Source organism: Streptopelia decaocto (genome assembly GCF_964273445.1).
Source record: "Streptopelia decaocto genome assembly, chromosome: 24".
NCBI lineage: Eukaryota > Metazoa > Chordata > Aves > Columbiformes > Columbidae > Streptopelia > Streptopelia decaocto.
Genome location: NC_138679.1, coordinates 2029709 through 2051083, shown reverse-complemented (window position 1 = coordinate 2051083; position 21375 = coordinate 2029709). Strand labels below are relative to the sequence as shown.

The 21375-nt window shown below is 59.0% G+C and overlaps 3 protein-coding genes across 5 annotated transcripts in view; 1 reads left to right on the top strand and 2 right to left on the bottom strand.

The window, feature by feature from the left end:
• Positions 1 to 238: 238 nt before the first annotated feature.
• POLR2E (RNA polymerase II, I and III subunit E) lies at positions 239 to 3015 on the bottom strand. 3 transcript variants are annotated; one of them, XM_082072082.1, is made up of 8 exons: positions 2726 to 3015; positions 2403 to 2544; positions 2210 to 2325; positions 1388 to 1513; positions 1168 to 1226; positions 936 to 1014; positions 688 to 765; positions 239 to 488 (listed from the first exon to the last, which is right to left on the bottom strand). In XM_082072082.1, the coding sequence occupies exons 1-7, from the start codon at positions 2780 to 2782 to the stop codon at positions 700 to 702; spliced, it is 645 nt and encodes a 214-aa protein (XP_081928208.1). In that variant the 5' UTR covers positions 2783 to 3015; the 3' UTR covers positions 239 to 488; positions 688 to 699. The 3 variants fall into 3 exon arrangements, with proteins under 3 accessions (XP_081928208.1, XP_081928207.1, XP_081928209.1); XM_082072081.1 differs by having other exon boundaries at positions 2403 to 2577; positions 2726 to 2972; XM_082072083.1 differs by having other exon boundaries at positions 1388 to 1468; positions 2403 to 2577; positions 2726 to 2911.
• Positions 3016 to 3214: 199 nt separating this feature from the next.
• On the top strand, positions 3215 to 4920 carry GPX4 (glutathione peroxidase 4). Its single transcript, XM_082072084.1, has 7 exons — positions 3215 to 3333; positions 3473 to 3567; positions 3681 to 3825; positions 3907 to 4058; positions 4175 to 4199; positions 4489 to 4548; positions 4648 to 4920. The coding sequence occupies exons 1-7, from the start codon at positions 3256 to 3258 to the stop codon at positions 4678 to 4680; spliced, it is 588 nt and encodes a 195-aa protein (XP_081928210.1). The 5' UTR covers positions 3215 to 3255; the 3' UTR covers positions 4681 to 4920.
• Positions 4921 to 5498: 578 nt separating this feature from the next.
• SBNO2 (strawberry notch homolog 2) overlaps positions 5499 to 21375 on the bottom strand; it is a 38784-nt gene continuing 22907 nt past the window's right edge. Inside the window, exons 8-32 of the mRNA XM_082071887.1 lie at positions 21335 to 21369; positions 20755 to 20888; positions 20131 to 20221; positions 18857 to 19000; positions 18239 to 18356; positions 17726 to 17831; positions 17469 to 17622; positions 16894 to 17070; positions 16289 to 16386; positions 14093 to 14175; positions 13024 to 13224; positions 12386 to 12561; positions 12070 to 12201; positions 11697 to 11832; positions 11205 to 11317; positions 10641 to 10712; positions 10294 to 10402; positions 10034 to 10108; positions 9783 to 9926; positions 9495 to 9589; positions 9252 to 9344; positions 8904 to 9035; positions 8604 to 8680; positions 8299 to 8489; positions 5499 to 8098 (exon numbers count right to left, since the gene is read on the bottom strand). Of these exons, the coding sequence (XP_081928013.1) occupies positions 7518 to 8098; positions 8299 to 8489; positions 8604 to 8680; positions 8904 to 9035; positions 9252 to 9344; positions 9495 to 9589; positions 9783 to 9926; positions 10034 to 10108; positions 10294 to 10402; positions 10641 to 10712; positions 11205 to 11317; positions 11697 to 11832; positions 12070 to 12201; positions 12386 to 12561; positions 13024 to 13224; positions 14093 to 14175; positions 16289 to 16386; positions 16894 to 17070; positions 17469 to 17622; positions 17726 to 17831; positions 18239 to 18356; positions 18857 to 19000; positions 20131 to 20221; positions 20755 to 20888; positions 21335 to 21369 (3467 nt within the window). The 3' untranslated portion in view covers positions 5499 to 7517. The remainder of the gene's footprint in view (positions 8099 to 8298; positions 8490 to 8603; positions 8681 to 8903; positions 9036 to 9251; positions 9345 to 9494; positions 9590 to 9782; positions 9927 to 10033; positions 10109 to 10293; positions 10403 to 10640; positions 10713 to 11204; positions 11318 to 11696; positions 11833 to 12069; positions 12202 to 12385; positions 12562 to 13023; positions 13225 to 14092; positions 14176 to 16288; positions 16387 to 16893; positions 17071 to 17468; positions 17623 to 17725; positions 17832 to 18238; positions 18357 to 18856; positions 19001 to 20130; positions 20222 to 20754; positions 20889 to 21334; positions 21370 to 21375) is intronic.

Genomic DNA, 21375 nt, shown 5'->3' with positions numbered 1-21375 from the left:
ATTGCAGGGTCTCAGAGCCAGAGGGTGGGACGGGAAGGGCCGGGAACACTGACCCACAGCCCCAGAACAGCCGGGATCAGGGTCCTGCGGGACGAGCTGCCGGCTCAGCCCCCACGGAGGGTCCCCAGGGCTGCAGCGGCGAGTTACGCTGAACAGAATGAAACCCGCCGGAACTGTTGATGTCCAGAGGCTTCGGTACAGGGAGAGGTGGAGAAACACACCACCAGTGAGGAACAGAGACAGTACAGACCTTTATTAAAAATAAGATCCTATAAAACAGGAAAGCAAAGGCCTTTTCCGCTCCCTCCCTCCCCGCACACGGTGCGTGAGGAGTTACAGCAACAACCGTGCGGGAAAACAAGGAACTAGGCCAGGAAACGCAACCGCTGGGAATCTTCTCGGCCGTCTATGAGAAGGGGGAGATCTCGGAGCACCCGTGAACTGCCGTGGGTGGGAGGATTGGGAGGCATTGCAGGACAATTCCGCACCTGGAAGGGACAGGACTCGATGTGAATCACCCAGCGCCACTGCAGCGCTGAGCCCGGCTCTGCTCCGTCCTCGCGCCAGTGCTGCCCCTCACAGACCATTTAAAGCTTGGAGATAATCTCCTCCTGCGGGCAGCTCGCTCCAGATCAGTCCTGGGAAGCCCCAGTTGAGCCCAGGGCCCTGCCCAGAGCTCCGCCTTACCCGCAGCCCCGCTCACTGCACCAGCCTGTACGTGATGTACCGGCCCGCGGTCTCGCTCGGCCTGATGATCTTCACCACCTGCGAGGCCAAGAGGAGCGGCTCAGGAGGAGAGAAGCTGCTGGAGGGCTGCTCAGCCCACGCACGGCTGCACCCAGCCTCCAACAGCTTTACATTCAACAGAGACAGCTCCGAGAGTTCTGAAACATTGTGAGAACCTCACAGGAACCGTCACCCGAGTCTGTTTTTACCTGACCCCGCTTGATCCCGAAGTACCGGGCCACTGGGTCCCCCGCCTGGATCCTCGGGAGCTGGTTCTCTCGCAGTTTACTGTGCGGGGAGTCAAGGAGCTGCCCCTGCGGAGCCCGCTCGTTAGCACAGCTAACGGAACGGAGTAATAAACCATCGCGCTGTACTCGTTTCCAGCCCAAAGCAAGTGCCCGTCACACCCGGGCAGGAAGGGGAGGGACACACAAAGGATACTATCTGGCCAGGAGCTCGGTCACTTCTTCCTTTGTCATGACAACGTGCTCCGGTACCAGCTGTGAACAATGGTGGGGAGAGGCCGTGAGGGCAGAACGGCAGAGAGAGCCACCGGCTCCTCACAGCGGCACGTTCAGCAGCAAGAAAATGGACTGTGCTGCTCAGCCTGGCCCGAGCCGCAGCTCAGCACACAAAACATCACCTGCCCCGCGCCGCTCACCTCGTGCTCGGTGATGTTGATCAGAAGCTCTTGCTGCAGGAACTGCTCCAGGATGTACTTGGGAGCCATGTCCACCAGGGACTGCAGGGGAAGGTCCGTCAGACGCAGCGCTGTGCTGGGACAGCCCTGCCCACGCACGGATCCGCAAACGTGGAGCCGCTGCGCTCGCACAGACGCGGCTGCACAAAGAGCCAACAGATCTCCCGACCGCTGGTACATGTCCCCTTTCCCCCCCCACCCCTGACAGCCCCTCAGCTGCTCTTCTGGAGCCACCTCCGGCTGCTCCGGTTAAACACACTTCCATGGCAAGCAAGAGCCTGAGCAAAAGTAGAACAGGCTGAGGGAGCTGGGGCTCTGGAGCTGGACAAGAGGAGACTGAGGGGTGACGGATGGGGATCAATATGGAAAGGGGGAGTGTCAGGAGGATGGAGCCAGGCTCTTCTGGTGACAACCAGTGACAGGACAAGGGGTAATGGGTTCAAACTGGAACACAGGAGGTTCCACTTAAATTTGAGAAGAAACTTGTTCCCAGTGAGGGTGGCAGAGCCTGGCCCAGGCTGCCCAGGGGGTTGTGGAGTCTCCTTCTCTGCAGACATTCCAACCCGCCTGGACACCTTCCTGTGGAACCTCATCTGGGTGTTCCTGCTCCATGGGGGGATTGCACTGGATGAGCTTTCCAGGTCCCTTCCAAACCCACACAATCTGTGATTAAGGCTTTATCTGGAAGGAAATTCCTGCCTTTTATCAACCTAAAGCAGCGCTAAAAGCCAGAGCAGCGGAACACGCCCGGCTCGCAACGCCCTCCGGTCGGGACAGCCGCACCTGCTTGGCCGAGGGGGTCATGCCCTGCTGCACCACGATCAGCGCCCGGGTGATGTTCTCCTCCTGCATGCGCTGGCAGTACAGCTTGATGGTCTTGATCCCCACCTTGGGCTCCTCTGCGGCAGGACCGGCCGGTCACAGGGCGCCCCCGGCCCGGCAGGGGCGGCCCCGCCCGGGACCCCGCGCTGCTCACCGGGGAAGAACACGAACATCTGGTCGGTGGGGTCGTCGTTATGAGCCACCAGCACCGTGAGGTCCGTGCGGCGGGGGCGGCCCTCGCTGGGCTTGTCCCCGAACTGCGCCTTGAACTCCTCCAGCGTCTGGTCCAGCTCGTCCTGGGTCACCAGGTACCCGCGGTCGTGGCAGAGCTGCCGGGAGACCCCGCGGGTCGGCCGGGGGCGCCGGGCCGGGCCGCACCGGGAGCCAGGGGACCGCCGGGCCCCGCGCAGCCCCGCCCCGTGCCGGGGCCCGGTCCCTCCCGGTCCCCTCGGTCCCTCCCGGCGCCCCCGGCCGCACCTGCATGATGGTTTTGCGGATCTTCCACAGCCGGTACGTCTCCTCCTCGTCGTCCATGGCGCCCGCCGCCCGCACCGCCTAAAGCCCCCTCGGGCTGCCCGCGCTAATGCCTGCTCGCGCGGCGACAGGCGGCACCGCGGGGGTTCCTGGGAGCTGTAGGCCGACTCGCTCCGGGGGGGAGCGGGGATCCCTCTTCTGTAGCCGGGGCAGTTCTCCGGTTGTCTGAGCCCCGGGGCAGGGAGGGCTGCAGCCCACACGCCGGCCAGTGGGAAACTGCCGCCGCGAAGGGCCCGGTCTGCGGCGCCTCATGGGCCGACACCGCCACATGGTCCGTCCTTTCCCCCCCGCCCTAATGGTCTCGCCCGCTCCGCCAATAAACACCCCCGCGGCCACCCCGCCCACCCTGCTCTTCCATTGGTCAGCTTCGCATCCATCATCCGGTCAGGCACGCCTCTGTGCGCGTTGACTGGCTGCGCGGCAGCGAGGGGCGGTGCTTCCGCGCCGCCGATTGGCCGAGAGCCGGGGGCGCGATGGGGTGGGTCGGGGCGCTGCGGCGGGCGCTGCTGTGCGGGGCGGCGGCGGCGGCGCGGGGCCCGGTGCGGAGCATGGTGAGCGCGCTGCGGGGCCGGGCCGCTCCCCGGGGGGCTGCGGGGCTTCCCCGGGCGGAGGGGGCGCGGCGGGGAAGCTCCCCGGGCGGAGGGGACGCGGGAGGGACGCGGGGCCGCTGACCGTGCCTCCCGCCCGCAGTGCGCCCAGGCGGACGACTGGCGCTCGGCCAAGGCCATCTACGACTTCCACGCCCGGGACATCGACGGCAACGACGTGTCCCTGGAGAAGTACCGGTACGTACGGCCCCGCGGCGAGGCGCGCGGTTCAAAGGCCGCGGCGGGACGATCGGTTGTGTAAGCGGGACCCGCCCCGCCCGGGGCAGCTGCTGATTCACCCCCATGTGCAGGGGCTACGTGTGCATCATCACCAACGTGGCCTCGAAATGAGGAAAGACTCCGGTAAACTACACTCAGCTCGTTGACATGCACGCCAGATACGCTGAGAGGGGTTTACGCATCCTGGGCTTCCCCTGCAACCAGTTCGGGAAACAGGTCGGTGGGGAGCCGGGGCTCCCGGGGCTCCCCGGGACCGAGCGGCCGCTCACGGAGCTGCCGCTTCGCTCCCTCCCGCAGGAGCCCGGGGACAACGCTGCCATCAAGGCGTTCGCTGAGGGCTACGGGGTGAAGTTCGACATGTTCAGCAAGATCGATGTGAACGGGGACGACGCCCATCCGCTCTGGAAGTGGATGAAGGAGCAGCCCAAAGGCAGGGGCACCTTGGGCAAGTGAGTGCGGGATCCCCAGCAGGGAGGGGTGGGCTCTGGCCCCACAGCAGCAAGAGGAGAGTTTTGGTTTTTTTTTTTTCCTGCCCAAATCTCACTCCTGTTTTCTTCTCTCCTAGTGCAATAAAATGGAACTTCACTAAGGTAGGATCCAGCTGCCGTTGGGGGAGTGCGGGGGGTCCCTGGGGCAGCACAGGCAGGAGGGATCCTCACACATGGGCGGATTCCCTGGGAGCGTCCCCAGAGGCTCAGGGTTATCTGCAGCCCCGAGCTGAGTTATCTGCAGCCCTGAGCCGGGTTATCTCTAACCCTGAGCTGCATTATCTCTAACCCTAAGCCACGTTATCTCCAGCCCTGGCCCAGAGAGGCTGGGATGAGCACGGGGGAGTGGGGCTGCGGGACTCACGCACCCACGTGCTGCTTCACTCCACAGTTCCTCATTAACCGGGAGGGCCAAGTGGTGAAGCGGTACAGTCCCATGGACGATCCCTACGTAAGTGCGGCCAGTGTCACAGCTCTGCCCGCCTCAAGTCCGGGCACGTTTTCGGGGTGATGATGTTCTCCTTGCACAACACTCCGTTTTCTCTCACAGGTGATCGAGAAGGACCTGCCCGCCTACCTGTAGAGCTGCTCATCTCATCCCCCTGCGCTGCCCCTCGGCCCCAGCACCGGCCGCAGCTGCCGCGGAGTTTTCTCCAGCCTTCATGACGGTTTGTCTTCAAGCCAGGTCCCTGGTGAGGCAGACCCGACCCCCTGGCGTGCACCCGCTGGAAGGAAACTTCCCGGGGCCGGCGGCTGCTGCTGGGGCTGCTGCGTAGAGCAGGATCTGGCGTCCCCTTGCAATAAATAGAAGCGTTAGAAATGAGCAATTGTGTCTGGGTGTGCAGCGATGATGGTGGATGGGGCGGGAGCTGCGGTGCTGAGCTTTGCAGGAGCAGAGAGCTTACGCAACCGCTGAGCGCAGCTGGATAATCCTCATTAGTGCTGAGGGGGGAATTGCACAGAAATCCCGGCTCAGCCGCGCTCCCGCGGGACAAACAAGCGGGGGAAGGTGCGTGTGACCCGTCCCGGTCCCCGATGAGGCAATGGGTTGTTTTTCCCCAGATGCAGCTGGAGGGTGATGGGCTGTGGGCAAACGCCTGCTCACCCCGTCCCACCCCCACGGGGACACGCGGTGCCCGGGCGAGATGTCCCCGAGATGTCCCCACGCTGCTGCAGAACAGGCCCGACCAGCAGCTCCGTTATTGTTACCACCCAGTGCCCGGGGAGGATCCTCCTCCCGCAGCCCAGGGAGACTTGGGAGAGCAGCTGCCACCGTGCCGGTGACACGGGAGATAATCCCACTGCTGGTGGGGGTCCCTGTCCTGATCCAAGTCCCAAACAGGACCCTGGGACAGGTCTGGAGAGACAGACAGACAGACAGAGAGCTGGGACTTACAGAAATCTCATATGTGGCTTCCTTTCCATTTTTACTGAGCAGAATGAAAAATTATCCTTCTGAGGCAAGTAGAAAATTCAGGAATTATTAGTCCAAGGCACATATTCTAAAAAAATCTCTTTACATATATACATCTCAATTAATTATAAATACACATAGAAAAACAAAGGCAAACAACAAGCGGATTAAAAAGTGCTAACAAAAAGGTGTAAGGGAAGAAAAAAAGGGACTCATTTAAAAATACATACAATCAGTAGGACAACTGCATAATAATTTAGTTAAAAGATACTGTTACATATTATTAACCCTGACGAAAACACAGGATTGGGGCAGGGAGGGGTCTCCTCAAGGTGCTCTCTGTCTTCCCAGAGACCAGGGAGGGGGGATTGCATATATTTTAAAATCAAGGTGGAAGCCGCCAGGTCAGGCCCCGGGTGCCGGGAGAATTCGGCCTCGCTGTTCCTGAGTTTAAGCCTCTCTGAAATGGGTTTTTCCAGCACCCTTTCCTCACTGAGAATTCGGCAAGTGCCAAAATGGGCCCCAGGCGAAGCTGGGGGGGCTGGGACGTGTGTTAAATAGGGGAGGGCAAGGGGATGAGCTTGATGGGGGCAGGAAAAGGCTGTTGTGGCCCCCGAGGTCCCCCGGGGCAGAGCACGAAGCAGCAGCAGGACCTGGGGGGGACGCGGGGGCTCCCGTCTTTGGTGTTTGCTTTGAGGTAAGGAGGTTTCCTTGAAAAACTGCAGGAAAAGGGACCCCCAGTGCAGGGCTGGGGGAGGCAGGGGGCAGCGGGGGGAAAGGACAAACCCCAAAGGAGCCAGAGCAACCTCACAGCCTCACACAGCTCCAGCATCCCCGCGTGCCGGGGACGCGGCTCCCAGCGCGGCGGACACCGACCCAAAGCCCTTCCCAACAGCAAACTGGGCCAGTCCCCGAGCCTGGGGGGACACGGGGTTCAAGGCTCTCGGCCTGGAGGAGGGGGCTGCGCTGGGCTCCGCAAAGCTCCGGCCCCCGCAAGACTGACCTGTCGGGGCTGGGGGACCCCAGAGTCCCCTCCCGGGCCAGCCGGGGAAGGTCTTGGTCCTTCCCCTACAAACAGCAGCAGAGCCGGGGGCTGGCGGAGGAGCTGCCGCGCTCCTGCCCGCCAGAGCCCTCCCGCTAATGAGAGAAAGCTGAAGAGTCGCCCCGGGACCTGCCCAGGTGAGATGCCGCTGGGACAGGGACGGTGACAGTCACCGCTGTCACGGGGAGCGGGCGGCTGGGCAGCCGGGGCAGTGCTCTGCAAAGCAGACGTTGCTCTTTGGTTGTGGGGGTGGATTTGCAGTGGGAGCAGATCCCGCATGGCCCCTGGGAGCAGCTCTGGCTGGGGATCCACGGCCAGACCCGGCCCATGGCCCAGCCGAGGACAGTCCCGCAGCGGTGACACGGCCGGGGACAGGCCACCACGCGCCAGCGAGACGCTGGACAAAGCCTGGGCAGCCAGAGGGAACTCGCGACGCTAAAGTGCAGGACAGGCTGAGGGGACACACGGCCCTTCTGCTCCGGGGAACGTCCCCGACGTCCCACTGTGGCTGAGATCTGACAAACTCACCATAAGCTCTCAGCCCTGGGTCAGGGACCGGCACCCTGGTCACCAGGTCATTCTGGGGACCAGATGTGCCCCGGGCCAGCTCGGGGGCCACAGAGCTCGGGCTGGGGAAGGCACAACCCACTGGGACGCTCAGTAGTCTGCAGGGACAGCGGACGGGGGTCTCTCCTACGCGGGCACTGACCTTTGAGCAGGACTCAAACACAGCAGAGACCGTCAGTCCAGATCAGCTGAACTTGGCCACACTCCACTCCCCGCAAGCGCATGTTATATACAAATCTATACATGCCTGACTGTATATTATATATAAATAAACTTTGCTTTAAGGAACTCTAGGGTTTTCTTTTCTTCCCTCAAAACCACAAAAGGGTCAGTCCAAGCCAGCAGAAAAGACGGGGCTCCCCAGCTCTCACCTCTGCACCACGGGGCACGGTTGCCTTCAGAAGTCGGAGAACGGCCCGCTGAACTGGATCACGCTCTGGCGCTCCTGGGGGAGCCCGTTCTCCTGGGGACCCCCATTAAACGGCCTTAGCATGTCCTCCAGGATCTCTCTAAAGTTGATGTTCCCATCCTGCCGGACAAAATCCTCCTGCGGCGGTTGCAGTGGCGCGGGGGGAGGCAGAGGCAGGTGTTCGTGCAGCGAGGAGCTGGCGGCCGCGCTCCCCTCCAGGACAGGAGGGTGGCTGAAGCCGAAGGGCAACCTGTGCTGCTGGTGCGGCTGCAGAACGGGCTCCAAGGGGAAGCACAGCGCGCCGGGCTCGGGGTTCATCACCACGTCGGGAATGCTGCTGCTGGGAGGGCTGTAGGTCAAGTCCAGGATCTCGTCCTGGCGCAGGTTGGGCAGGGGGATCCCGGGGCCCGTCTGCGTCAGGTCCAGGGGCTGCGGGAGGACGTGCAGCGGCAGTGAGAACTGCGGACTCGGCTCCTGCACCAGCTGGTTGTGCTTTCGCTTCACGTTCTCATCCATCTGCTTCAGCTCCTCCCGCACCTTCCGGACGCAGCTCTCGGGGATCTTTATCCCTAGGGGAGGAACGGGCATCAGTCCCCACAGCCCTGGGGGACACTGGGGCCCGCTTACCCAGCTGGCCTGCGGATCTGAGGACAGGACTGCAACCAGAGCCCAAGCAGCTCCAGAGAAGGGAATTCTAGCATGGGGCAGCTGGACCTGTTCCTTCTCAAGCATCCTGCTCCCCCCTTCCCCTTCCCAGCGCTTCACCCACCGACTTGTTTCTTCTTCTCCTTGGTCTTGAGGCGCACAATCTGCAGGTAGCTGCTGTTGGTGACGTCTGCCATGATGCTGGCGATGCGGCTCCAGACGCGCAGCAGGGCCCCGCACAGCATGTAGTAGTGCCGCAGGCGCGTGCCCTGGAAGCACTCCTTCCCCTCCTGCCGCAGCCGGCAGCTCCGGTTCCTTCACGCCAAACAGGAGACAACACCCGGTTCAGCACAGGGTCCCCCCGGCAGGACCATCCCCGCCCCCACGGACCCCCAGCGGCGGCTCTGCCGGGGGCTGCGGGTGCCTCACCAGACAGCGTGGTTGCAATGCGTCAGGGAGAAGAGGTAACTGCTCTCCCAGTGCTCCTTGGCTTCCTCGGGCAGCACCTGCGGAAGGAACGGATGGCGCTGGAGATTTTCTGCTGCCCAACATGCAGTTGAGATGTGAAATCCAGGGCTGGGAGTCGGGACACCCGGGTGTCACCAGCAGCTCTGCCCAACCCACCACGGGGCTCCAAGGGGCTGTAGTCAATGTTCCTCCAAAGCCAGCGCTGCCCAGAGAAAGAGGCTTTTCCCTCTCCCCACATGGATGGCCGCAGCCCCCACCTACCCGCCGGTACTTCTTCTGCAGGCTGTCCAGGCTCTCGGGCTGGCTTTGCTTCCCAATATTTGGCTTGTAGAGGATGAAGTTCTTCCCTCGACTCTGCTCTGCCAGCAGACACGTGTGTTTGCAGCCCCGCATCTGTTGGGGTAGAGCTGACGGTTACCATCACAGTCTCTCTTCCCCAAGCCCATATTTCTCTGAACTAACCCCCTTCCTTCCAGGATGGAGGTTCTTGGAGGTGTCTCGCAGCCCCCAGCAGCAGGAGATGGGACTCAGACCCCTTACAGCCAGGGTGGACCTTCTGGAGTCACCCTCCGAGCTGCGATGTCACCCTGGCAGAGCCCAGGGACCCACCTTGTTGGAGAGGTAGAACCCGTCGAAGGGTCCTGTCAGTTTGAGGGACTTCTCATAAGCTTCCTCCCACTTCAAGCCTCTGTCGACACTGATCTAAACGGGGACAAACAGAGGGATTCTGTAACGTCGGGAGGCAGGACAAGCACATCAGTGTCTGTCTCACAAAGGGGAGGGACCAGCAGCTCCCAGCCCCAGACTGGGAAGCACTGGAGAAGACTGGACTGCAGAAACAGCTGTGCCCACCTTATAGAACACGACCTGTCCATCCTGCGGGTGCCCGGGGGTCAGGAAAACCTCCTTGCTCTCCTCATAGATCTCATCCACTCCTGGGGCTAAGTCTGCAGGAGAAAAGCTGCTGTAAGGGACATCTTCTTGTGCCACCTCCTCTCCCCGCACGAGTCTCAGGGCCTGTGCTGCGTGGGGACACCACAGTGCCCAAGACGTTGTGGCACTGCCAGCAGGCAGCACGGGGAGGGACAGAGAAGCGCGGGGTGCAGCAGGGAGAGGTCTGGCCACCCCTCTTCTCCACACCTAGGATGCCCATGTCGTATTTGCCCTCCTTCTTGTCCTTTTCAATCAGATAGTCAAAGGTGTCAGAGAAATACTGGAAGAGCATGTTCTGCTTGTCCACCTCCAGGCCCAGGATGCGGTTCAGGAACTTGGTAATGGAGCAGTCTGCAAGAGAGCAGCGGCTCAGGGTTCGTGGGGCAAAACCCCTGACCGTGACACCCCCACATCTCCCATTTCCCCCCTCTCTCAGGCAGGAGAGGCCGGACACGTACCCTTCTCCACCGAGACAGTGCCGTACTTCATGTGGTGGCAGCAGATCCCCACAGAGATGAGCCCTTGCTTCATTTCTGGAACGGCAGAAAACAGCTTGTGCGTTTGAGGGTCCGGGCTGCCCCCTCTCCCTCCAGCTCTGCCCCACATTTGTGGTGCTGTTCCCCCTCTCTCTGACGCTCTGCTCGGCTCTTCAAGCGCCTCAAACCTGAGAATGACCCAGCAAGACACGAAGAAACCCCAGAGCTGGGAATGTTCTTACCCTGGAAGAACGCGGCCTCCCCTCTGTCATAGCTCTTGGGCACAGGGACCCTGTTCTCTGTCTGGCTGAGGATCGTGGACAGGACTCTGTCCAGTGCTTTAGCCCCGTACTGCGAAAGGAGATGAGAATCACACAGGGACAAACCTCCACCGTGTCCTGACACAGAACCTGCTCCCCACAGAAGCACCGTCCTCGGCTGCACAACCCCAACACCCGTCCGGTTCCGCACCCCAGCGCTGGGTGCTTGGGCAGATCCTGCCTGTAGGTGCCAGCAACGATCTTCCCGGCTCCGGATCCCACTTGCTTCACCCCTCCCGCCGAGCTGCCCCAGAACAGCCCCACGTTACCTTGTTCTCAAAGTTGTACTTGCTGAGGTCTCGGGATTCGGTGGCCCGGCGGTCCCCGTGAGTTAAGGCACCCTAGGAAGGCAGAGCAAGGAAAACGTTCTTACTTTCAGCTGTTGCAGAACAGCAGAGGATGGCCAAGGCACGTCTGGGAGGAGGCCGGGATAAGAACGTGCTGCGGGGCAGCGTTCCTCTGCAACACTGGGACTTCCCCAAAGTATTCAGGGATTTATCGGAAGTGAAGAAAAATGAAACTAGAGGCAAATTAATTATTCCATTAATTATTTCATCAGCTTTCTGGAAACAGATGGGTTCATGCTCCTCTAACAGTGGGGGAATTCCAACATCTGGAATTGGGTTCTGCTTCCCTGAAATCCCTCCTGACACCCTGGTTACGTATTCTTCTTCCCTTCCCAAACCCCGGGATGTTGAAAGCCGCCTGCGTTCACAACCGTGACACAATCCCCGCAGCAGCTACCCTGGCCACGCCAGAGGGAACAGCCCAACAGGAGCTCTTCGGAGAGAACCGGAGCCGACAGATCAGTCTCTCTGCTGCAGGGCACTTACTAGGCTCTCCAGCCGCTTTGCCACGATGGATGCAAACCTCCTCTCCCCGGCCAGCTCAGAGATCAGGAAGACATATTCTGGAGCAGAAACCTGGTTCGATCGGTGCGTTCGACCTACAGGAACACGGGAAGTGAAAGGAGAGGTTGGTACAGCCTGGCTGGAACTGGAAGGGAAGCTGAGCAAGGTGTGAGCCAAACCAGCTTTCTATCACACTGGGGAAACAGGACAGAGGCACCGTCACACTCATCACCCTGGTGCTGCTGAGACCTTGGCAGAGGTGACTTTACAGCCCAGACCCTCTGGGGCTGAGGAGCGATCCCCAGTTTGAGCGAGGCTGTGCGCTATTTCTTCTGAGCTCACGTACTGAGAGCTGTCCCTCCGCACCCAGAGCCCCCCCAGGGTGGAACAGAAACCCCCGGGCAGCCCTGGTGTGTTTCACGGGGACACCGCTGACACCTAAGGGAATGGTGACAGAGAACACCCAGCCCTCACCGAACTGCTGTATGGCCCGGTCTGCGCTCCAGGGCAACTCCAGCGTCATGTGGACCCGGCGCTTCTGGTTCTTCACCCGTCTGTCAGCTTGGAGAGAGATCCCTGAGCTGGAGGCCTCGGAGATTATTGCTACAAGCTAAGGGAGAGAGACAAGGGGTGAGAAACGGGACTGAGGTTCACAGACACGTGCAAAAGCGCTTCAAGAAACAGCCCAAAGCACAAGTCCCCAGCCCAGGAGGGGACCCCAGACTCCGTGTCACCTTCCTGCAGGTCAGACAGAAACCCACAGAGCCATGGACACACAAAGGCCCTTCCCGTTCCGCCCCGTCCCGTGCAGATGTTTGGAGGTTTCCTTAGCTCCAGCCCCACTCACCTTCTCCCCGTTCATGAAGCGCTCCTTCTCCTTCAGGTTGACGTGGTCTATGGAGAGGCCCTGCTCCGCACGAGACTCGAACATGACGGAGCCGTCCGGTCTGCAAACCACCCGGCCCTTGCGCCCCGTCATCTGCACACAGAAGAGGGGCCGTGAGCGAGGGCAGAGCCCTGCCCAGCGCTGCAGCTCCGCTCACAAAGTCACTTCTCAGCAGCTTTTTCTGGTTACAAGGAAGGAGAGGAAACCCCCTTCCAGCAGAAATCCCCTTTGCCAGCCCCCTTCCCCACCAAAATCCACTCTTGGTTGTGGGGAGTACCTCAGCCACATGATCCGGGCCCCCAAAGTGGTTGATCAGCTCATCCAAGGTATTGAGAGGTAGCTCTTTGCCCAGTGCTTTTACTTTTGCGAGGAGATCCTGCTTCAGCTTTTCCACGTGTTCGAGTTCCCTCGGGCCGTGCATCTCTTTCTGGGAAGGCAGCATGTGAAAGTTACCTGGAACGAAAACCACAAAGTTTAGAGTTACCTGGTAATTGCAAATTAAAAAAAACAGTCTCAAAGGGCTTCTGAGGGCACCGAGTGACAAGCAGGTGCCCTGACCTACAATAAACGCCCCTGAGCATGGACTGAGCTCCCTCCGTGTCTCCCCCGGTTTGGAGGGAGAGCAGCAGGCAGGTGAAATTCCTCCTGCTCCCTGATCACAGCGAGTTCATGTGAACCAGCCTCACACGCCCCAGTCTGACCATCACAGGATAATATCCAGGCAGGATCACCGGGCTGTGCCAAGCACAGAGCTGGCGCGTGCCAGGAGGACACTGAGGGCGTCTCCTTGCACCAGCTCCCGAGGGCCAGGTCTGACCTGTATGGGGGGTGCCAGGCTCTACGGAACGAGGTGACCCCGGTTCCCAGCTCCCCGCAGCCAGGGGGGACGTCACCCCGCGCTGCTGCTCCGCTTACTTCTGTCCTCGGCCGTGAAGCCGTTGTAGGTGTGCTCCACGAAGATCACGTCGTCCGTCTCAAACATGGACTCCGGGGAGGAGTTGAAGTCGCTGTCGAGCCCCATGTCGGAGTCGGTGCTGCTGTCATCGCTGATCTTGATGACACCCGCGGGGTCACACAGGCCCTTCAGGGCCTTGGCACAGCGGCCCCTCGGCTTCCCTGCAAGGGAGAGCAAGCGGCATCTCAGGAGAGTCCCCAGCCCGACGTGTCAGTGCAGAACAGCAAGGGCCAGCTCAGAAAGAGAAGGAGGAGGAGAAATCATAAAATAGCTGAGATTGCCCCAAATGAAAGGCTTGTCTTGAAAAGACAGAGCCCATTGGGCAGGGTGGGGGGCAGGGAGAGGAACAGAAAGGAAGAGAGAGAAAGGAAGAACAAGGCGATCTGTTGGGCTGCAGCCGGCTGCACGCAGCAGGACGGACACGCAGCAGGACGGACACACGGCGGCTCCGCACCGGGGAAGGAGCCCACGGGTCTGGTGCCTCCAGAGGGATGTGCAGGACACGGGCAGGTGCCACTGGCTGGGGACACTGTTCACTCCCAAGCTCAGAGATGTCCCTGCTACGTGAGAGGGTTCACAAACCTCCCCCTTCCCCACATCCCACTGGAGGAGAAACCCCAAAACTCTTCTTACCTGCAGCCACAGCCCATAATTTGTCAGGCAGTGATTTGTTTTTCCCCAGGACACCTGCCATGCTCTAAGTCAGAGGTACTGGAGAACCCCCCCGGCTGCAGAAAGCTTCACACACACAGCCAGGACCCCTCTGCATCTGCTCACCGGTCCCAGTAAGGGAACAGGGCAGAGCTACTGGGCTGTGACCGGGACGCGGGTCAGAGGGAGGGCAGGGTGAGTGGCCAAGAGCTGCCGTCCTCCGGATGAGCGAGAGCGCCGGGAGGCGTGCGGGGGGTGAACTGAAACCAGGGCAGGGGAGCAAGAAGCGTGAAGGAGGGAGAAGGGAAGAGGCAAAGAAAAGCCGAGTGGCCGGGGGAAGCAGCAAGGCAGGTGCCGGGCAGCAGAGTGTGCTCTTACGTTTTCTTTTAATGCCAGTTCCTTTTTCTCTCTTTCTTTTGGTTGAAGGAAAGTGCTTCTGAATTAGTGATAGAAAGACGCCTCTGAAAGTAAGATGCAAAATTTATTCTAGCTACCAGGAACGTCTGCCGGTTATCACGTAGCAACGTGTATCTGAGATCGCACCGCATTTCACCACGGGAGGGTAACCGCTGCTCCTCGTGCGTGAGCAGCCGTCCCGGCACCGCGCGGCTCTGCCGCAGCTCCCACCCGGCGTGTCCCACCGAAGGGGCTGCGTGGGAGCGGGGGCTGCGCCAGCACGTCCTCAGCCACCACACGGACGTGCCGAGGGACACAAAGCACCGCAACGCCGGGAAAAACGCAGCTGCCGCGGCCTCCCCGCGCTGCCACGGGACGTGCCAAAGCTGCGAGACCTTTATACAGCAACTCAGAGGGAGTTTTAAATGGGAAACACTACTGGGAAGCTGTTACATCACTGCTGAAAAGTCCAGTAAGTGGCAGGGCCCCTCTGGGCGTGCGGATGGCAGGGGAACTGCCAGGCTGGGCCATGGGACGGGGGCGGCTGGGCCACGGAACAGAGAGAAGAGACAAAACGCGGGTGCGTAGCGGCTTCAGGTGAGCGGTAAAAATCAGAAGAGGTGGAAAACAAAGGTTTGTGTGGGCTGTTCTACAAATAAAAGAGCAAATGCTTAAATGCTGATTGTGTCGGGTGGGGATGAACCCCAATACCATGAGAAGGCAGCGCTGAATGAGCTCTGAAACAACCACCACCCCCGGTGAAAGCAGCAGCTGGAGGTGTGGACATGACAACTCCACCGGGTGAGAAAAAGGAGCGCTGGGGGGCAGGGAGGGTGCTCAGAGACCCCTCTGTGGCCATTACCCAGCACCAGAAAAGCCCTTTTGTCCTGTGCAGGGGTGACCCTGTGCTCAAAATGCCAATTCTCCCTCTCTGGACCGGAGCGTTCCTGCCATGGAACCGCGCTCCTTTTCCCGACACTCGCGCTCCCGTCTGCCCCGCAGACCAGCCTGCTTGGGCTGGCATCCACTCACCGAACAATCGTTTATTTTTAACCCCATTTCTCGGCATCTTATAAACAACTGCTTCTTCCCAGCACACTCCCCTCGAGAAATCCCCTGCGGTGCTGTCAGACCAGGACACCGCAGCCGGAGGCTCAGCAGATGCCAGGAGACACTCAGATTTCTGACCAATGCTGCTCTTGTCCCTATGCCTGGGGACAGAGTCAAGCTCAAAGGGACCACATGGTTTTTTAGACTCAGTTCCTCTGCTTTCTGCGACTCAGAAGCCAACCCAAGAGACTAATCCAACCCGAGCAGCTGTTGGACTTGCCTTGCGTGCTGTCACCAAACTGGTATTTGTTTTCCAGGAATGGACTGGAGACAGCAGAGTGACACAAGCCAACACAAACCCCCAGCAACACGTGAGGAAAGCCTGGCCTAAACTGGACACACACCGCCTCTGGCATCTCCCGTTGCTTTCACCCGCACTAAGTCACTCCAAAAGCGAACAGTAACAGCCCTGCCGCCTGCAGAACGCAGGGGATGCAGCTCAACCCAACGTCCCAGGGGTTTGTCACCCGTTGCGCAGGAACAGCCATGGGATGGGCTGGGACTCTGAATGCTGCAGAAATGAGGGGGAGCACGAGCCCCATTCCCTGCTGAAAGCGCAGCGGGAGTCCTGGCTTCTCTTCAGGACACCCCAGCCCTACAGCTGGGGACAGAGGGGACACAGCGCGTGCTGAAAGCCAGCGCCGGCAAATCTCAACCCCTAGGAGCGCTCAGGCAGCGATGCCGCTGCCGCCCCAGCCTGGCAGCACAGGAGGGTCTCCTGCCCATCTCTGCATCGCCAGCAGCCCCGTTTTCCAGGGTCAGCCCCACGCAACCCCAGCCGAGCTCACAGTCTGTGGCTCTCCGACACCTGCCCGTTCCCTTCGGCGTGCACAGAGTCAGCTCAGGCTGTTCATGCCCATTTGGACCATAGGAAACTTCCAAACCCAGGATCCAGCTCCTAAAGCCAGGCTGAAGAAACAGCGTCTCAGTGTCCTCTCTATTTACAGCTTGTGCAGGGCGAGGTGTTTACGGAGCTCCATCCCACTGAGGAGTGGCCCCAGGGCAGGCTGTCCCCTCCAGCCTCCCGTGCATCCCCCCCTCGCAGAAAAACAGGGATGTTTAACTCACTCTGCAGCAGAGACAAAACAATTTAGGTGCCCGTCGTTCTCGTCCAGGACTTCTCTGGTGCGAGCCTCCCCGGTGGACTGCAGGCCGATGACAATACACTGCAGGGAGACACAAGGATGGGACCGCACGTCGGGGAGGGGACGCCGGAGCTTGTACCACACAGTCCCAGGGACCTTCCCCCTGGACCCTGCCCCAAATCCGCGCTGGGCCCGTACCAGGGCTCCTGACAAAGAACCACCTCTCAGAACTTTCAGCATCCAAAACTCTGCCTCTGCTCACACCCCAGGGAGGATGATTCTGGTTAACTGACTTTACTAGGTAGTTTCTATCCAGAATTTCCAAATTGCACCCAGATGGATAAACGGACAGGCCTGCGCTAGAGGTGACAGATCTGGTACCTCTTCTAGATTGAACATGACCCAAAAACCCCTTTCAAATCAGCTCACCCACATCCACCCTGAAGGACCAGCGGGTAAGGCCTCAGGAGATGAGGCCACGTGAACTCCTCAGCATCATTTACTGCCATTGTTCTCAGAAACCCAACAGTGCACTTCATTCTAGTTAATCCAGAAAGAAATTCAGCCTTAAAGAGGCTGCCAGCGCACCTTGTCCTTGGCCAGCTCCTCCTTGGCCAGCTCCACGAGGCGCCGGACTTTAGCAGCAATGCAGAGGTACTTGAAGAAGCGCTGGTGAGCCGACCAGAACTGACCCCACAGGGACTTGCGGGACTCCAGGCCGATCCAGTCGGCCGCCTGCTGGAACACCATCAAGGCCTCTGCCCACTGCGGACAACACACCAAAAGGCTGAGTTCAGATCTGAGTTCTCATCTCGTTCCTGCTGTGCACAAGGTTATCAGAACGGCCTGGGGTTTGATGATCTGATTTAACATCGATATTTATGTCACTGTCTTGGGCTGAATGAACAGTCTGGCCATTCTCTCTGCATTTGCACGATGTTGCAAGCTCTGGTTTGCAAATGCAGAACTTTTAAATAGAAGCAAAAAGTATAACATTATTTTTTTACATAAGCTGAGCATGTGTACCCCTTTTCCTCCTTACGAACAAGCAAAGTTTGCGCTCATGGCCACGGTCAGAGTCTTCAAACCCTCCCACATAACAGGCGGCCGTGCCCCAAGCACAACGACGCATCCGCGTCCCCGCCGCGGTGGCACCGGCTCACCAGCTTGGCTGCCTTGTCGTACACAATCTTGTACTGCTGGTCCAGCGGGATCTCCTCGATTCGGAAGGTCACCCCCGTGAAGCTGAGCTGCCTGGCGATGTACATCCCGCTGACCTTCATGTCCATGGCCACGATCTCCATGGCGCCCACGCCCCTGCGAGAGGACGAGCGCTGTGACGGCGGCCAGGGGACCCTGCGGAGCCCCAACAACGGCTGTCACAGAACATGACAAACAAGGGCCACCGGATGTGACTTACCGCTTCTCGATTGCGTGCAGGAACTCATCGAACGCTCTGAAAGGGGTGCCCTCCCCCCAGATCCCCAGGCGGCTCATGTAAATCATGTTTTTTGGCTCAGAGGCACCTGTTGGAACAGAATTCACTGTTAGCAAAACCACAGCGGCTGTGAATGGTTTCAACTCAAGTAAAATGAACTCTTAAGGGGATGTTCATTTGCCATCGTGCCTCAGGAGACCCAAGGACCTTCCCAAACATTGCGCAAAGTGGGCGGCTACCATGACACAGCTGAACAGCTGGCCAGGAACAAGTTAAACTGGAGAGAAATGAGTCTGACCTGCCAAAAAGTCATGAGGAATGGCAGTGATGGGGCTCGGGGCAGATCGTGGCATGCTGGGCTCTGCTCTAGCACCGCAGCACCATTCACCTCCTCTTGCACCAACGGGCGCTCTTGGCACACGCACCCACATCTCGTGAGCAGCCTTCAGGTCACAGAGGTGACCGGGGACCCGCGGCGCCCACCCAGAGCCTCACCTGTGGCACTGGCATAGACGACCCTCGCCCGAGGCAGCTTGTTCTGCAGGTCCAGCACTGCTTTGCCCATCTTAGTCGAGCTGGCGTTTTTGGCTTTGTGGCATTCGTCAAACACAATCTGGAGGGGAACGTCAGTTAAGGAGAAACGATCTGGTTTTGTTACCAGGATGGGAACAGATAGAAAACACAACCCCACCTCCTCCAGCCAACAGAACAGACAATCCCAGCATGAACAGGACTGACTCGCTCCCCATGCTGCGTGAAATCTGTTGGTTTTGCCCAATCCTCTGCTCTTCAGAGCCAAAAATCACCTCCCTCTGCCTTCACTCCCAAGGTGTGTTTTCTCTTGTAACGCTGCGGGAGAAGAATCCTGGACTGGTGAACCGCAGCTGGGTTCTCTCCCCATCCTGTTAAGCGCAGCGTGCGGAGGAGAGCGGAGCTGGGGGCACGTGTGCTCACACCGTTTCACTATCTGCTGGCCCCAGGCTGCTCGGCACAGCCGTTCCCAGCGACTTCAGATGGCCCCGAGCTCTTTGCTCCTTGGCGAAGCACAATCGCAAACACGCAATTCTTCCCTCTCTCCAGCTGTCTGTTTGTTTGCTTCTTTTCAAAGGATACGACTCCATCAAAGTTTTCCCTGCACCAGTCCAAAATCTGTTTCAAGCGTGTTCTGTGCTGCCCGCCTGCCTGGCTTTCCCCGATCAACGCAGAGTAAGTGGCAAAGAGGACTCCTTCTGAGGTAGCTGTGTCGCCGTATTTAATCTGCAGAGAGAGCAAGAACAAGAACACAGACGCTCGTGACGCTTGTCCCCATCCCCTGCCCGCAATCGCTGCCCACGGCGCTGTGGCCGCGTGGGACACGCTCTCCTGCCTCCGCCAGCACAACCCGGTCTGAGAGCAGGACACACAAAAGCCTGTTGGTAGCCGACACCTCCGGCACTTCTATTTGGCACTGAGATCTGGTGACGACAGGGACTTTAAACGCCTGGACAAGTGCCACTAGCCAATGTGTCAGCACATCTGGATGCCTGCAGTGAAATGTGGAGACCACACTAGGACTCCAATTTTCTGGCCAGTGGAGGTTGCTTCATTTTTTTTTTAAGCAACAGTTTATAATGTTTAATTGTTTTGAACCCTCTTGTCATTTTAATTACTTCTAGATAGCAATTTTCTCTTTGAGCAGGTGAGATTGTTGCCTGTCTCCCTGTCATGGGGCCCACCTGTAATGAAATAAAAGGTAGGGGGAAAAAAACCCATGAAGAAAGTCCCATTTAAAGCCTTTTTGGTCTGAAAACAAACATCTCTTTCAGTTTCTTAATAGAGTGGATTCAGAGGTGTTGAAGACATGTGGTTTCCATTGACTCTGCAGGAGCTGGTTGTTCAACAGCACTAAAAACCAGAGGAGAATGTGACCCAGCCAGCGGTGCGGCAGACACGGCCTGGACCACGAAGAGCCCTGTGAGTGAGCACCACACAACTGCTGCTCGTTTCTGGTCAGAAATTCTTCATCCCCATCACAAAGTAACTGGAAGAAAGTCTGAAAACTCTGATTCACTCAGCTGGGGGAAATGCCGTTCCCTCTGCAGGGTTGGCGAGAAAGGGTCAGGTCCCGCCGCGCTCTGCGCTCGCCTGGAGACGCTTCTCGCTCCCTGCGGGAAGCAGCTCCGTGCCCACAGCGCTGCTCTGCAGAGCGTTAAAAATAACCCGAGTGGGAGTGGGAAGAGCAGGCTGAGAGGAGGGAACGCGAGCAGCGAACACGAGCAGCTCGCTGCGCTGCCACCCGCGCACCAGCCATGTGGGGCTGAGCCACCGCGGCTCCGGCGCCCTGGCGGGGCCGGCTCGCCGCTGCTGCCGGCTGCTTCCCCCGTACGCCACGGCGGCACCTCTCCTACCTTATTCAGCGCGTGCACAGGGATGTGGGAGGCTTCGATGTCCTTCAGGTCTCGCTCAGCGTCGTATTTGAGATCATTGGAGACGCTGAACCTGCAAAGCAAGGCGTGGGTCTGGTTATCTCCCGAGGAGACACGCACAGTGATTAACGGTCGGGGCGCGCACAGTGATTAACGGCTCTGACTAGAGTACTGGGAGGTGTGTGAAACAGTCACCTCTCCAGCTGCCCACACGCCCCAGTGCAGGATCGGGCCTCAGACCCCGATGTGTCGCTCACAACCGTTCTGCAGTAAAATCCCACCCTCGGGGACTCGAGGCTGCAGTCGGGAAGCCCACGAATACCCCTGTGCCGACTGCGGAGAGCGCGGGGACGGGCCCGACGCTGCGCGGCAAGCGGCACATAACCTGCTATTTCATAGTGACTCATTCTCTATCACCGCTGCAGGGGAAATATTCCCATCTCGCAGGCAGCAAACAGCACAAAGAGGTGGAAACGACTTACCCAAGGCCACAGCGTGAGTCAGCTATAAAGCCAACATCAGCACTAAGGAATTCCTTACTCCCAGATCCAAACTGACTCCAAGGTCTTACGGGAAAAAGAGGAAAACAAAACAAAACAAACTTACCACAGAGCTTTTTTCCTCCCTTTCAGATAATTTTCAAAGATGATGCCCGCGACTGTCCTGCCCTTGCCAACGCCAGCGCCGTCCCCAATGAGGAACCCAGCTCGCTGCCCATTGGGTAACAAAACTTCATGTTGCTGCAAAAATCAAGAACAGAACTGGAAATTAAACTAGATTTGCCTTTTCTAACAGCTTTTGTGTGAGTTTATAGGGACAACACTTAACCCTTTCACACATTCCATGGAGGCAAGTGCATTTCCTGCTCAGATAAACGATGGCAGGAACGGTCAAGTGTCACAGCCAAGCTCATAAGTGGCAAGTTTACAGAAAAGACCCCCCAGGGCCCCAAAATGTAAAGAACTCCCCTCTGCAAATTCAAGGGTTCTTGCCTCTTTGATAAAGAGGCCCCACAGAAGTTCCCCAGCTTCAAATAATCCTTTCAAAAGGCATTTAAAAGGCCACATGTCAATGCTTTTGGGGTTTCTTCATCTATATTACAGGTGATTTTAAACCACGCTGGAGCACCCCTCCACACGAAAGGCAGTTTCTGCCTCGTGTAAGCAGGGTGGGCTGGGTGCCGTACCTGGCAGGCGTAAATGATGGCTTCGAGCTGCAGCGCTGACA

Excerpts from the sequence above, each read along its gene's own strand:
- POLR2E (XM_082072081.1), bottom strand. The coding sequence starts at position 2,782 with ATGGACGACGAGGAGGAGACGTACCGGCTGTGGAAGATCCGCAAAACC. Across the intron at positions 2,326-2,402 it reads GATGTTCGTGTTCTTCCCCG|AGGAGCCCAAGGTGGGGATC; the intron begins GTGAGCAGCGCG and ends GTCCTGCCGCAG. Across the intron at positions 1,227-1,387 it reads TCAACATCACCGAGCACGAG|CTGGTACCGGAGCACGTTGT; the intron begins GTGAGCGGCGCG and ends CATTGTTCACAG.